Consider the following 13,717-nt stretch of genomic DNA (forward strand, 5'->3'; position numbering starts at 1 on the left):
AAGACCTGTTCATCAGCTAGAATTTTGACGCTCAAACACGTTAGTCCGCCTTTAAAAGTCCACGTCCACTCCATGTATTATCCTGAATCAGATGCACCTGTGGGAGGTCATAAGCTGCATAAAGACACCTGTCCACCCCATACAATCAGTAAGACTCAAACGTACCAAAATTAAACTTTTTTATCATAATTCCACTAACCGTGTTTGGAGGAAGACAAATGATGAGTTCCATCCCAAGAACACTAGCCCTACTGTGAAGCATGGGGGTGGGAGCATCACGCTTTGGGGGTGTTTTTCTGCACATGGGACAGAACGACTGCACTGTATTAAGGAGAGGATGACCGTGGCCATTTATTGTGAGATTTTGGGGAACAACCTCTTTCCCTCAGTCAGAGCATTGAAGATGGGTCGTGTGTGGGTCTTTCAACATGACAATGACCCGAAGCACACAGCCAGGAAAACCAAGGAGTGGCTCCGTAAGAAGCATATCAAGTTTCTGCCGTGGCCTACCCATTCTCCAGAACTAAAACCAAAAGAAAATCTTTGGAGGGAGCTGAATCTCTATGTTTCTATGTGTTTCTCATCGACAGCCCAGAAACCTGTCTGATCTAGAGAAGATCTGCTCGGAGGAGTGGGTCAAAATCCATCCTGCAGTGTGTGCAAACCTGGTGAAAAACTACAGGAAATGTTTGACCTCCGTAATAGCAAACAAAGGCTACTGTACCAAATATCAACATTGGTTTTCTCGGGTGTTCAAATACTTATTTGCCGCTGCATCACACAAATAAATTGTTAAAAAAAAATCATACATTGTGACGTTTGGATTTTTCTTTTTAAATTATTTCTCTCTCAGTGGACATGCACCAACGATGAAAAATTCAGACCCCTCCATGATTTCTAAGTGGGAGAACTTGCAATATAGCAGGGTGTTCAAATACTTACAGTATTTTCTTCACTGTATTTGGTATGTACAAAAAGTTTGAATGTACTCCAGTAACTGTGCAGGATTGAAACGTTCTATAGTATTTTAATGAGTCCCGCGCACAAGGTTAACAGCGGAATGAGATTTTGAGAGAGCCGGAGTGGAATAATGAAAAAGAAACCTGCAAGGTTTTAGGAAGTCATTGTCAGACGCGACACCTGCCATTGCATATTCATGACTGTGGCTTAGTGACGAAAGCTATGCGGAGCTTGAAAGATAATCAGTTGAAAAGGGGTGGTGAACAAAGGGCGCAGGACAAATAGCGGAAGAGCAGAAAAAGCAAACACTTTTCAGTATGCATTAGCAGTGTACACTATGTAAATCTCCCGCTAGGTTTCCCTTCATTCTGTGTCCTTGTTCTACTTTCCTTCGTGTCTTCTTCTTGAGGCTGTGTGGCTGTGTGCGGCAAGCTGGGTTAATCAAATCACCAGCGCTTACATTTACATGGTAAAACAAGATCACTGAACCTGCATTTTTACTTTGATGGCTCAAACTATTATGGGATTGTGAAGGGATTTACAGTCCACGAGATTCGAGTGAGAGCTCATCACGTCTGGGCTATAGAGTGGGATTATATGATAGTTATGCATTATTAAATGTTTTTGGCGAGGCTCTGGCTGTGCTTGACAGGAAACCACATACATCCAATAACTATACTCACAGGATCTATCAATACGATCTGATAAAAGATGGATTCCAACATTTGGAGTCTAATTTGCGCTGCTGACGGTGTTAATTGTATATCTTGCTGGTACGCTGAGGCCTAATGAGGATAAACTGACAGATTTTGACAAGAACACATTTTAGATGGTCAAAAGCCTTTAGGGAGGGCTGAGCCATCCAAATTGAAATCTTAAAAGGTTCTATGAAGGGACTGCAATAATGTCTTGTAAAGTAAATACAACACAAAGAAGACCACCGTAATTTCCGGCCTACTAGCTGTGACTTTTTTCTCACGCTTTCAACCCTGCGCTCTATGCGGTGATGCGGCGCTAGCGTTAGTATGGAGCTAGCGTTAGCATGGCGCTAGTGTTAGCGCACCTGGTTAAAACTCTGTGTACCAAGACTTATAAACAGGTGGGCTCTGTAGGCCGGGAATTACGGTATTGTTAACAAGCCTGCCAAATTTGACTCGACTTTTCCCCCGTCAATCAAACATGTTCGATCATCCGCTACGTGCTCAAGCTTCTGTAATCAGCGACTTATGAATAAAATGTGCCGGCGCTGTGTTGAACAAACTGTTCACTTTCCCGTGTCCCTGTAAGGTGGGGATCCAAACGGTTGTGGTGGCGCGCTCGCTAGCATGACATATCTCAGGCTAGCAAAAGTAATAAACAGTGTCTTTGTTGTATGCGTCTACATGTGGTCCGCGGAGCCAAACGACTCGCAATTGTGCCGAAAAGCCATTGAAGCAAAGACGGAGAATAAACAGACATAAGTTTCACAAAAAAAAGTCCAAAATACTCAAATGATGCCAACTTTGTCTCAATGTACTCACAAATCAACTTAGTGTGAAATCTGTTTAATTGAACATATTGCCAACATTCTCCCATCTGGAGGACGAGCATTTCATACTCAATTTTTTAGATTTTACTCATCACTATATGTAACTGGAATAGAGAGACAACAAGGATACATTATTTGTAGTGAATTAGTAGTGGTTTGGACAAATGAGCTGAAATCGGAGAATTTCCTGTGGCACACCAGATGATCTCTCACGCCTCATTTGGGAATTGCTGCCCAGAAGACACTTTGCGCTAAAACTGGAGCATGAGGATGAAGCGGAGACTGAAATAAGTCTTAACAAATACTCTCGCAGCACATGTATACATTAAAAGACTTGAATGGCCTCAGTAGATTATTATTATTATTTTTTTTTTTTTAAAACGCACAGCGTACCAGAAGTCTAATCTCTCTGAGCCAAGGATAAACTTCCAATATTAGTCTGCGTAATATCTGCTGTGCTTCTCTTAAAACATTTGCATTTGCTTAAACTAATCTATATCTGGAACAAAATGATTAGCATGAAGTTTGCCTCTCCAATCTATTCCGCCTCTCAACTCTTATCTATTAGCCAAAGCTATTTTTATTCGGTGTTTGGAGGTTTTGTCAGCGATGCTATTAATAACGGCGCGGATGACATAATCAACATATTCAGCCCATACTGAGTGCTGTCGTTGTGTCGGTACCACAAGGGACAGCAAGCTGACCATGTTGCTGAGGGAGTCGCTTGGCAACATGAACTGCCGCACTACCATGATCGCCCACATCTCGGCCTCCCCCGGGGATTTTTCGGAAAGCCTCTCCACCATCCAGATCGCGTCTCGTGTCCTCCGCATGAAGAAGAAAAAAACAAAGGTCACCGTGGTGAGTTTAAACAAAACACTCAATTTTTTAGATTTCAAGGGAATATCAGTCGTGCACTGCACCATCTGATCCAGCAGGGGGCGTCGTGGTGAAAATAGCGTGCTCCGTGTCCTTTCTTTTCTATGTGGGGCAGTGAAGCCCCTTGCCCCAAGTTGCTAATGAAGCAGCAAAACTCCAAAAATGCCAATTTTATTCTTAATCGGGCTCAAAGGTTGCTGAACAGAAATACCATGAGTTCTGCCTAGCAACAAGTCTCCAGGAAAATTGGTTTTCTAAAACTTTTGCAGTTATATGAGAATTGTAATTAAAAACAAATTCCATAAAAGTCACTGTATTCTAACAGATAATTTGAGTTACTCCTGATCAAAGAATTTTTTTTAGAGGGGAGGAGGAGAGTGTTATTTTCTCTTTGAAAAGAAGTTTCAGTCAATTCAAGTGTTATTTCTTCTTTTATTGAAATGTAAACTCATGTATTGAAAATACATTTTGTGATTTCATACAAAAGCACAATCTGACTGAATTAATTATTCCTCAACAAATACATTGCTCCATTCTCTGTGCCGCTCATCCTCATGAGGATCGCTGGTGTGCTGGAGCCCTTCCCGGCTAACCTTTGACAAGAGGCGGGGTACACTGAACTGGTTGCCAGGCGCTAGCCAATCACGGGGCACATAGACAACTACAGTATTCACAGTAACATTCTACGGACAATTCAAATCATCTCACCAAAGCAAATACATTTATTAAAAAAAAAAAAAGTCTTATTTTAGTCATTATTGACATAAAATAACACAGTTCTCACCACTCCCAAGATATTTACACTATATCAATTTCTTGGATGAAGATTGTCAGAAATAGATAATTTTTTTTTTTTCTATGTCACTCGCCTGTGAAGTGCAAATGAAATGTAACACCCTGTATGAAAATAGCATTCCCCCCCGCCCCGTGTCCTCAGCAGTACACCTCCAGCTCCTCTGGAGGAGAGAGCTCCTGCGAGGAGGGTCGCATGCGTCGGCCCACTCATCTGCGCTCTTTCCATCACCGCGGCGACCCCAACTCAGACCTCCCGCTGCTGCGCCTGTCCAGCGACCAGGACGAGCAGTATTCGAGCAGCGAGCAGTCGTGCGACACCGTCATTTACGTGGGTCCCAACGGGGCCGCCGTATCAGATCGAGAGCTGACAGACAACGAGGGTCCTCCGGAGTTTGTGCCGATTATTCCCACCCTGCTGCGGGCGAAAACCTCCGAGACGCAGCAAAGTCAGGCGATCCAGAAGGTGAGTGACGTTACACATTAAGGCCGCGATGCAACTTAAATCGCCAGATGACTGACACCTCGAGTTCCGCTTCCAGCAGGTGCAACCCGAGCCCGAGGGCCAGGGCCAGGACCAGCAAGGGGGTTTACTTCAAGCGCAGCCCGCTCAATCCGTACTCGGACAACCATTGGCCCCCGTCCCTGAGGAGGGAGGCGAGTGCCTAAAATGTAACACCTTTGCTGAGCTGCAGGAGAGACTGGACTGCATTGATGGCAGCGAGGAGGTGAAGAGTACACACTGGACGAACATTTGCGCTCCCCCCCCCAAAAAAAAAAAAAAAAAAAGAAAAAAAAAGAATACTGCGTTAGGAAAGATTTTGGTCGCAATACTTCTGCAAAGCTGTATTTTGTGTTGGGTGGCATTCGAGCGGTACATTTTGCCGCAAATCCGTGCTGCCCCGCCCCTACAACGTCATTCAGAAGCCATTTAAAGTATTTAAAGGTTGAGGTTGGGGAAGACACTGTGTTGATGAGACCTTTTCAGAACGTTATAGCTGGTTACATAGCTTCAAGAAACGCGCTAATTTGCAGCACGTGTCAGTTAGTGGCCAGGCAGCGAATGCCGGAAAAAACACAAAAATTACAATTGTAAAAATAGAAAAATGTGGGGGAAAAAAATCTGCAACACATCTTATTTCCGAGAACGCTAATTTGTATAGTTACACTGTTATGAACCAAAATGTTGGGAGATATCATTATTACACTTATAAGAAGTGATAAAGAACAAAAATATACAGTGCATTAGGAAGGAGCTTCTGGAGGGGCACTAGACGACTTTGCGAGGGGGGGTACAGCTTGAAAAAAATAAAACAAATCTTTATTTGTACCAGCTAAGAGAACCAATTGGTTAAAAGCAACATAAATATATTTTTAGTTCCTATGGTAAGTGCGAATACCAATTAATAAGTGCACATCTTAAAATGGCTGATACATTTTTAATCATGAGATGGTAAAAATAACAAGCACAGTAACGAAATACGTAAGTTGGTGTCAGACTCACTGTGACGTTAAAATCATGTAAATTTCACCGTTCCCATGATTATGTAATTCTTTAATAGTTATACATTGTGTTTCTTTATTTAAAAAAAAAAAAACGCTAAATGTGTATAACTAACAAAATTGTCCCGATAGCATGAAATGTTTTTTGTCATTCGTTCTGTTCAGGTGGCAAAGTTTCCCTTTGAGGAGGTTCTAGTCTGTAAACAAGGATCCAAAGATCCGTCTTTCCCTTCTGCGCATTCAGTCGCTCCTGCTGAGACTGCGTCTGCAGCCCCATTGGATGCAGAGGCCAAAAGAGGTGACATTTTTATTTTAAAACACGAAATATTTGGTCTGTGTCGTATTTGATTCTCCGTGTGCAACCATTCTATGACCACCAATATGTATTTCAGCATCAAAGTACCCGTTAAACAATACTCCTCCAGGAGGTGCAGTCCAGCTCTCCTCCTCCTTAACGGAGACCTCGAGAAGGAAGACAAATGACGAGCAGCTGCAGGATATCAAGGAAGTCGTGGAGGAGGCGGAGCTGGCTCAGACCATGATCCACAGTCTGGCTCAGAGTTCTGGGTCTGCCCTCATGTCTGGGTGTAGGAATGCGACAGGAAGCAACCCCTCGAACCCTTTTCACAGGGCCAAGGCCTTGCACCAGCACGACGGGTGAGACAAAACATCAACAGTATGCAGTTAACATCCAAAATGAACAAAAAAAATGTCTTGTAGTGACAATTACAACCAAACATTTTGCACAACTCCATCAATCTTTTGTCGTTAGTCTCATTTGAAGTGCACCAAGTGACGTTTTGAAGGTATTTCATCCCAAAAAATTACTTTTTTGGACAGTCGCGAGAGTGTCCCCACGGGAGTGAACTCCGACGCAAAGACACGACCACTCGGGTCCCCACGCCTTGGCGTCGCCAGCTTGGCCAAAACCTCAGACTACAGGTTAAGTTCACCGATGTGTTCACCTTGCGTTCAATTCTCCTTGATGCTAAGCAGTATTGCACGAAGCTTTATGAATCAAAATGTGGTAAAACTGGATTGTCCACAGGCCTCCGTCCTCGCCGACTCAGCGGTGTAAAGTGTATACTCAGAAAGGAGTGATACCAGCGACATCCCCGCTGTCTTCACACACCTTGGGTCAGGATGGACAAGCAACTGAGGCTTTGACCTCTGACAGTATGTCTTCCTACACACACTTGGATTTTATGTCTGTTAGCTTGATTGTTAGAAAAATCACATTCTATTAAAAAGTTTTCTAATACAAATCCTGGTCAGGGTCTTGGGATTGACTGGTTGCCAGTCAATCACTGGGTTGTCGTAAATAAATGATACCCCAGTGTTGTGTTTTGTTTTTCCACAATGCAGACAGTCTGGCTGCAGACAGTGGCCGCTCTTCCACTGAGTGCCCGCTATCCAGAACATCTCCTCTTGGTATGAGTCCGCAGGTCAAAGACCCAAGGCCAAACCTGTCTGCCAGCCTGGGCTCAGCAGAAACCCTCTGTGACGATGATGTACCTCCGATACCCTTGGACACACACAGGGATGGTGAGTGATAAGCTTCTCTGCTTTTACAACTTTAGGGTGTTGCAGTCCGAATAAGTCAAACTCTACCGCTGCAGGACTAGCTGGGCATCACTTGCTGTGTGACGATCGATTAGTATACACGGGGGCTTTTGGAGAAGAGGAGGATCTCGATGACGCAGCCCTCATGACGACACAGAATTTAACCTGCCGCCCGCCGAGCATCATCAGTTTCAATAGCGACTGCTGTTCTGTGGACGGCCAGCCCGTCGTAGCCCTCATGAGCTCCGTTGAGGATGACGATGCAGACAGCTATCATCCGATTGCAACAAGCTGTGGAGTTACAGATGTTGTTGCCAAGGCAGAGGTTGGTGGGGCTGACTTGGTTTTGAGATCAGAAAAACACAGCGTTTGCTATTTGAGTCAAGATACTCTTACGGAAAAATTGAATATGGAGTTAGTCTCCTCCATTGCTGCTAGAACTTCTACAAGATTTTCAATTTGAAATACATGTACCAGGTCTAAAAAATTCTTGATCATCTTTAAATTCCTCCACAGGTCGCATTGGCTAAGCTGCGCAAGGAGGGGGATACAACAGCTTCAGTGATGTCCCCTATCTCTTCCTGGATGAGTGATCTGAGTGGGTGCAGTGAAGGTGATCACTCGCTCCACAGCTTCAGCCAGTCCCAAAGTCAGCAAGGGGAAGCCCTTGCTGAACCCAACCAAATTTCCTTTGGAATGGATGCGTCAGGAGATATCAGTAGCAGTGAATGTTTTAGACGAGGAACTTTGGAGGGAGAGGTGTCAGAGAACAGATGGGAGAAAGGAAGGCCAACCAAGGACACATTGAGAAAACTACCTCCATCTATGGCTAAAACAACCATCCAGGCCTTGACATCACTCGGGAACGTCTCTACCTTCAAGACGCCAATCAGTGCTCACTCATGTGTCGCCATCAAACAGATGGCCATGCAGGAACCTACGATCTCCTCCTCACCAATAAATTTCAGCCCACAGCATTTAGCTTCCGTCTCCCATGAGATGAGCTTTGAGGACCCCTGGCTGGTGCGTGGTATGGAGGACGGGAGGCCCAAAGAGGAAGTCTGGCCAGTGAAGAAGGAGGTGGAGCATTCAAAGAAGATTGAAGCAGATTGCAATGAGAACCTTGAGAATTTCTGCAGGGATGGTGAGAAATATATTTCATTATCTCTACCAAAGTTAAAATGAGAGGTTATGTTTTGTTGAACCTTAATTGGTGAGCAGAACTACACAAAGTTCCTAGTGAGAATGACACGGCTCACCCCAGAAATGTCATGATCCGTCACAGTCTTGTGCTATCCTCCATGAAACCAGTAATTCCGTGTTCACTAATAAATGGAAATCTGTAGCGTCACAAATGTTTCAGTCTTCATCAATCTTACCAATTCACATTGTCTGTGGAATGGTGATTAAAATTTTGATAACTGATTCACAATTTGTTTGTCAGAATTGGAAGATCACGGTGGCCCAAGCGCAGCCCCCGAGGTGGTGTCATCTCCAGACTCTTTAAAGAGAGTAGTGGATGGCTGTGAGATGGCTGCTGCTGTTGGCCAAGAATCGTGCTTGGGTGATAACTACAACCCAGAAATCCATCGGACTGCCAGTCTCCCTCGTGCATGGCATCGCCTGAACCGCCAGGACGGCTTAGATAACACAACGGAGTACAAGTATGTTGGTGCCACCTCTTCAACCCCCTGCAGTCCCCGTGCCACCCTTGACCGCAGAGGGTCAACTGGAAAACAAGGCTTTTTCTCGAACAAGAAGGGCGGGATCCCCCCCTTACCACCAGTACGCAAGTCCAGCCTAGACCTGCGCAACAGGGCAGCCAGTCCTCTACACCAGCCCATCCATGAGGTTTCAACGGTGGACAGCTTTTCAGATGATGCATGTGGTACCAGACAACATGGCTCCAGTATAGACAGTAGCAAACTCTTTACTGCAAAGCTGGAGCAACTTGCAAGCAGAACTAACTCTCTAGGCCGAGTCCACAGTGGCTCGCATCACTATGACTGCTTCTCCCTGGAAAGGGTTGAGAGCGTCAGAGGGGGAGGGTCAAAGGGAGACGCTACCATGCCTCGTACCGGCCGCAGCCTCACTCGTGCTGGAAATGGCTTCGGAGGCAGTCCTGGTCCGAGCAGCGCCCCGCAGTCCCCTGCCAAATCAAGCGGCCAGTCAAAGATCTCAGCTGTCAGTAAACTGCTTATGACCAGCAGTCCCAAAGCCAGGAGTCTCTCAGCCTCCAGCACCAAAACTCTCAGCTTTTCGACTAAGTCTCTGAGCCAGGCCTCCAGTAGAAGCTCAAGCCTTCCCCCTAATGGAAAGGTATGACTTAATTTGGACCGAGACTCTAGCAATACAGTCATATCTTGATTTATGATTGCCTCAACTGAAATGTTTTACGTGTTACGCTTGGTCAGCTGTTTTGCTTTAGTTACAAGCCAGGTGGGGTCGGGGGGGCCATTCCTCTTTGAGCCCCACATTACAACATTGTTGTTGTTGTGACTTTCAGCTTGTCCCAGTGTCTTTTAATTTACAATAACATTATTACTATTTTTTTTTAATATTAAAAACACACCAAAAAAAATTCCTTTGGGAGGGACTGGAACCGATCAAGGGCATTGGAATTCATTGCAATGGAAAATTGGATTTGCATTACAGCCGTCCGTTGCATTTATATCCCGGATTATTTGCTCTATTGCCGGATTTTGCAGTGATTAATATTCCACACAGATTGTTACCGGGAAGAAAGCGTATGCATTAGAAACTTTGGGGCCCATTTCATACTTTGGAAACAAGTATAGTGTACAGCGTGTATCACAAGCGTATGTGTACACTCACGCAAGTTAACGTATCGATGTTAGCTAACTTAATACAGTCTACCATCGCTACTTAGAAGGTATTGTATTGCCCCTGCCAGGATAGACACATTCACAGCTGCCACTTGTTTTACTGAACAAAGAGGAAGAAAAAAAACTTAATTAGGACATTCAGACACAAGCGAAATATAATACAAGTGGCTTACTTAACACAACTGTCTGGTAAAATAAACACCATAAGTTGATTTACGACAGCATACCGTGGCTAGTTAGAACAAATTGTAATCCCTCCACCTGTGGTTTTAGAAACTGGTATACTTTCAATTGCCTTCTTGAACAAAGGTAACAAAATAAAAGATTACTGTACAAATAAACTGACATCTGACCTTGGTCACAGAACTAATAGAACTCATAACTCAAGTTAGACGCTCAGATCAGAATCATCTTTATTGGACAAATATATCACAATGAACAAGGAATTTGAATTGGAATAGTTAGAGCCACTCTAGCAGGACAACAAACAGCCACTATGACAAGTACACAGTATTTAGGACATAAAAACAAGTATGGAGAGTCATTAAGCAATGAATGTGGTAATGCTGATATGACGACAATTGAGTAAATGATGCAGGGGCGTCAAACAATTTCAAGGGGCTAAACCTGCGATAATGGACCTTTCCGACTGGCGATCTTGAGCTCCGCCCCCCCTTAGCTACATCTTCCATGTCCCACAAGCTTCCAAAATGGAAAACTGAACACAACAGGTATTCCAGATAATATTGCAGTATGTTTTTTGCCAAATGCGTCAGACTTGTCCAAGAAAGTTCAACAGAGAGGTCTCAACTTTTTCACGCAAGGATATGTACGCGGAATGAAGATAAAGATAAAGACGGAATAAGGACGGAGCAGGACGCAATGTCAGTTACAGTGAAACGTTGGCAATTGATGCAAAAAAAGTTTGGCGCTTCGCAAACTTCATATTGAAATCCAACTGGATAAAATAGTGGAATCGTACTGCGCATGTAAAGCAGGGTGAGTACTTTTTACTTGGAAAGTAAAAGTCATGAGTAATATCATTGTAGTCTTTATAAGTGAGTTAGGTTCGATTTTCTACATTTAAACAATGGTGATTAACTCAGTCAGTACCGTAGTCACCAGATGAAAAAGTTTGACTTGGCTCATAATGGAACCCAGAGCTCTGTCTTAAAAGTCTGATGTGATACAAATAGACATTTTCTCTTACACTCTCTTATCACAAATCTGACTCTTTGGCATAAAACATTCCACACTTCATTCGGCAGGTCAGTGATACATTAACAAAGTGTAAGTTGTTCTCCTGCACTGATAATAATTCAATCAAACTCAGAGAAGATACTTCTCCCTCACTTACGTTCGAACATGCAGCTTTGTGTTTGTTGATATTGTCCACATTTGGTCGTACGTGCGCTCTTCCGCAAGCCTTAATCCATCGTAGACACTTCGTCAACTGTGTTTTAGGCTTTGGAAAATGAATCAACGGGGCCCCTTGTAACACTAGCAGGATATCTTTCATCAGAATTGCACGTTCCCCAAGCCCATCTGAGGACCATTTCCTTTGTAACATTAACTTTTCCAAGCGCACGCTACTGAAAACCAGTATTGCTTGTGGGACAATATGGCGAAGGAGGTGTGAGCTATCTGATTGACTTTTATTGTAGGAGTGATTGACAGGTCGGAAAGGTCCATTGTGGTACAACCACTTAAGCGGCCAACGGTAAGCAACAACAGCAATGCAAACTGTTGTTGGCTTGTTTAGCTACGTCTTTATCCTCTGAAGTACTCTCTATCTTCGTTCAAAGGTTGTGTTGCTTCCACAGCCACAGGCCAATATCCAGGCCGCTGTGCAGCAGCAAGGACCCTCTCCTGCATCGTGGTCTACGCAATCCTTGAGCCGCAGCCGAGGGGGAAGTTTTGCCGCCAAGCTGCCCCTGCGGGCCGTCAATGGCCGCATCTCGGAGCTTCTCCAAGGTAGTGCCAGTTCACGTTCCAGAAATCATGCCCAAGGAGGAGCTGTGAATCCAGCAGAGGATAAAGCGGTTGAAGGGGCAAGGTTGGTCAGTTTTACCCGATCAAGATTTTATCTGGGGTTAATAAATAGATCTTTGGCCAATGCTGTGTTTTTCTTCCTAGTGGAGGGGCACCGGTTGCCGGTGTTCCTGGAGGAGGCCCAGGGGAGGAAAGAGCAGCAGCAGCCCAAACCCTTCCCTCTCCTTATAGCAAGATCACCGCTCCGCGAAAAGCACATCGCTGCAGCAGTGGTCACGCCAGCGACAACAGGTATCTGGACAGCTGTCAGTGACGTAGACTGACAGTCAGGCAGATCCTGGTAAAGAAATGCAATTGGAGTCCTTCGTTGTTGAAGAATGTTCACCTTAAATCCACCTTCTTGGTCACTGTGAAACATCTTCACTGACCCAAAAAATGCTTTCATACAATTAGAACTGGGGATTTTGTTGCCACCATCGGTGCTGTCATTAAAAAAATACCATTATCATTTATGTACTATTTTCTGAGCAAGGCTCTTCTTTTGGCGTCTAACAGCAGCGTCCTGAGCGGTGAGCTTCCCCCGGCCATGGGGAAGACGGCCTTGTTTTATCACAGCGGAGGCAGCAGCGGCTACGAGAGCATGCTGAGAGACAGCAGCGAGAACACGGGAAGTACTTCTTCCGCTCAAGACTCGCTCAGTGAGCACAGCTCGGCCACCACCTCCTCCAGACGCAGCTCCAAGAGCAACAAGAAGAGCAGGAACAACGTCGGACACTTGGGAGGTGAGGTGACAGCAGGATTGTGCAAAAAAAAAAAAATGCCAAAGCCGTTGCCGTTACCTCAATTGCAATTTTCTATTATTGAACATGAAAAAAAAAAGGAATAGTCTCAATACAATTCAGAACACTTCCCTATGGTTATTCGCTTGTGCGGCTGCAAAACCTGAAATTCCCATTGCAAGACCAATCAAGCCTTATTCAGTTCTATACAAAGGGCCTGCCGTAAAAACGAGCATTATGAAAAGAAAAAGTGAAGTGAGACACTGTACAAGGAAAAGGATGTATTGTTAAGAGAAGAATGATGCAATCCTACCAGGAAAAAAAGTCATAACATAACAATAGAATGAAAAATCCGGTGTGGGATTCACATGGTCTTTTCTTTTGATACTCTGGCTTCCTGTTGCATTCTAAAAACATGCATGACTCTAAATTGTCCTTCAGTATGAATGTGAGTGTGAACGGCTTTTCACATGCCCTGTGGGTGTACCTCACCTTTTGTCTGAAGTCAGCTGAGAGAAGCTCCAGCACACCGGCGACCCTGGTGAAGATAGATCAGCAGTTTAGAAGATGGATGACAAATTTGAATTATTTCCATCATTTACATTCATTTTCTCACAATTACCGTATTTTCCGCAGTATAAGGCGCACCCTTTAATTTTCTGCGCGTTTTGTTTGTGCGCCTTAGGATCAATATTGAGCCTTTCGTGCAACCCATCTAATGGATGCTTAACGTAACCCCACCCTCGACTGTGGGGTCTATTCTATGCGCCTTATATGTGAAAAAAAGTTTTAAAAGAGGCCAGTCATTGAAGGTGCGCCTTATAATGCAGTGCGCCTTATAGTATGGAAAATACGGTACTCATTTTTTTTCAGTT

The 13,717-nt window shown here is 44.3% G+C and overlaps 1 protein-coding gene across 8 annotated transcripts in view; it reads left to right on the forward strand.

The window, feature by feature from the left end:
* Positions 1 to 13,717, forward strand: part of kif26ba (kinesin family member 26Ba) — a 109,182-nt gene that overhangs the window by 82,230 nt on the left and 13,235 nt on the right. For 5 of the 8 annotated variants that reach the window (XM_061814422.1, XM_061814425.1, XM_061814417.1 and 2 more), the window contains exons 12-25: positions 3,178 to 3,349; positions 4,305 to 4,625; positions 4,702 to 4,887; positions 5,828 to 5,960; positions 6,055 to 6,319; positions 6,503 to 6,604; positions 6,711 to 6,838; positions 7,028 to 7,207; positions 7,282 to 7,550; positions 7,742 to 8,369; positions 8,670 to 9,544; positions 11,895 to 12,127; positions 12,208 to 12,354; positions 12,619 to 12,845. In XM_061814422.1, the coding sequence (XP_061670406.1) occupies positions 3,178 to 3,349; positions 4,305 to 4,625; positions 4,702 to 4,887; positions 5,828 to 5,960; positions 6,055 to 6,319; positions 6,503 to 6,604; positions 6,711 to 6,838; positions 7,028 to 7,207; positions 7,282 to 7,550; positions 7,742 to 8,369; positions 8,670 to 9,544; positions 11,895 to 12,127; positions 12,208 to 12,354; positions 12,619 to 12,845 (3,866 nt within the window). The remainder of the gene's footprint in view (positions 1 to 3,177; positions 3,350 to 4,304; positions 4,626 to 4,701; positions 4,888 to 5,827; positions 5,961 to 6,054; positions 6,320 to 6,502; positions 6,605 to 6,710; positions 6,839 to 7,027; positions 7,208 to 7,281; positions 7,551 to 7,741; positions 8,370 to 8,669; positions 9,545 to 11,894; positions 12,128 to 12,207; positions 12,355 to 12,618; positions 12,846 to 13,717) is intronic. The other 3 variants (XM_061814423.1, XM_061814419.1, XM_061814421.1) reach the window with 3 other exon arrangements.

Source organism: Syngnathoides biaculeatus, chromosome 3, assembly GCF_019802595.1.
Source record: "Syngnathoides biaculeatus isolate LvHL_M chromosome 3, ASM1980259v1, whole genome shotgun sequence".
NCBI classification, from domain to species: Eukaryota; Metazoa; Chordata; class Actinopteri; order Syngnathiformes; family Syngnathidae; genus Syngnathoides; species Syngnathoides biaculeatus.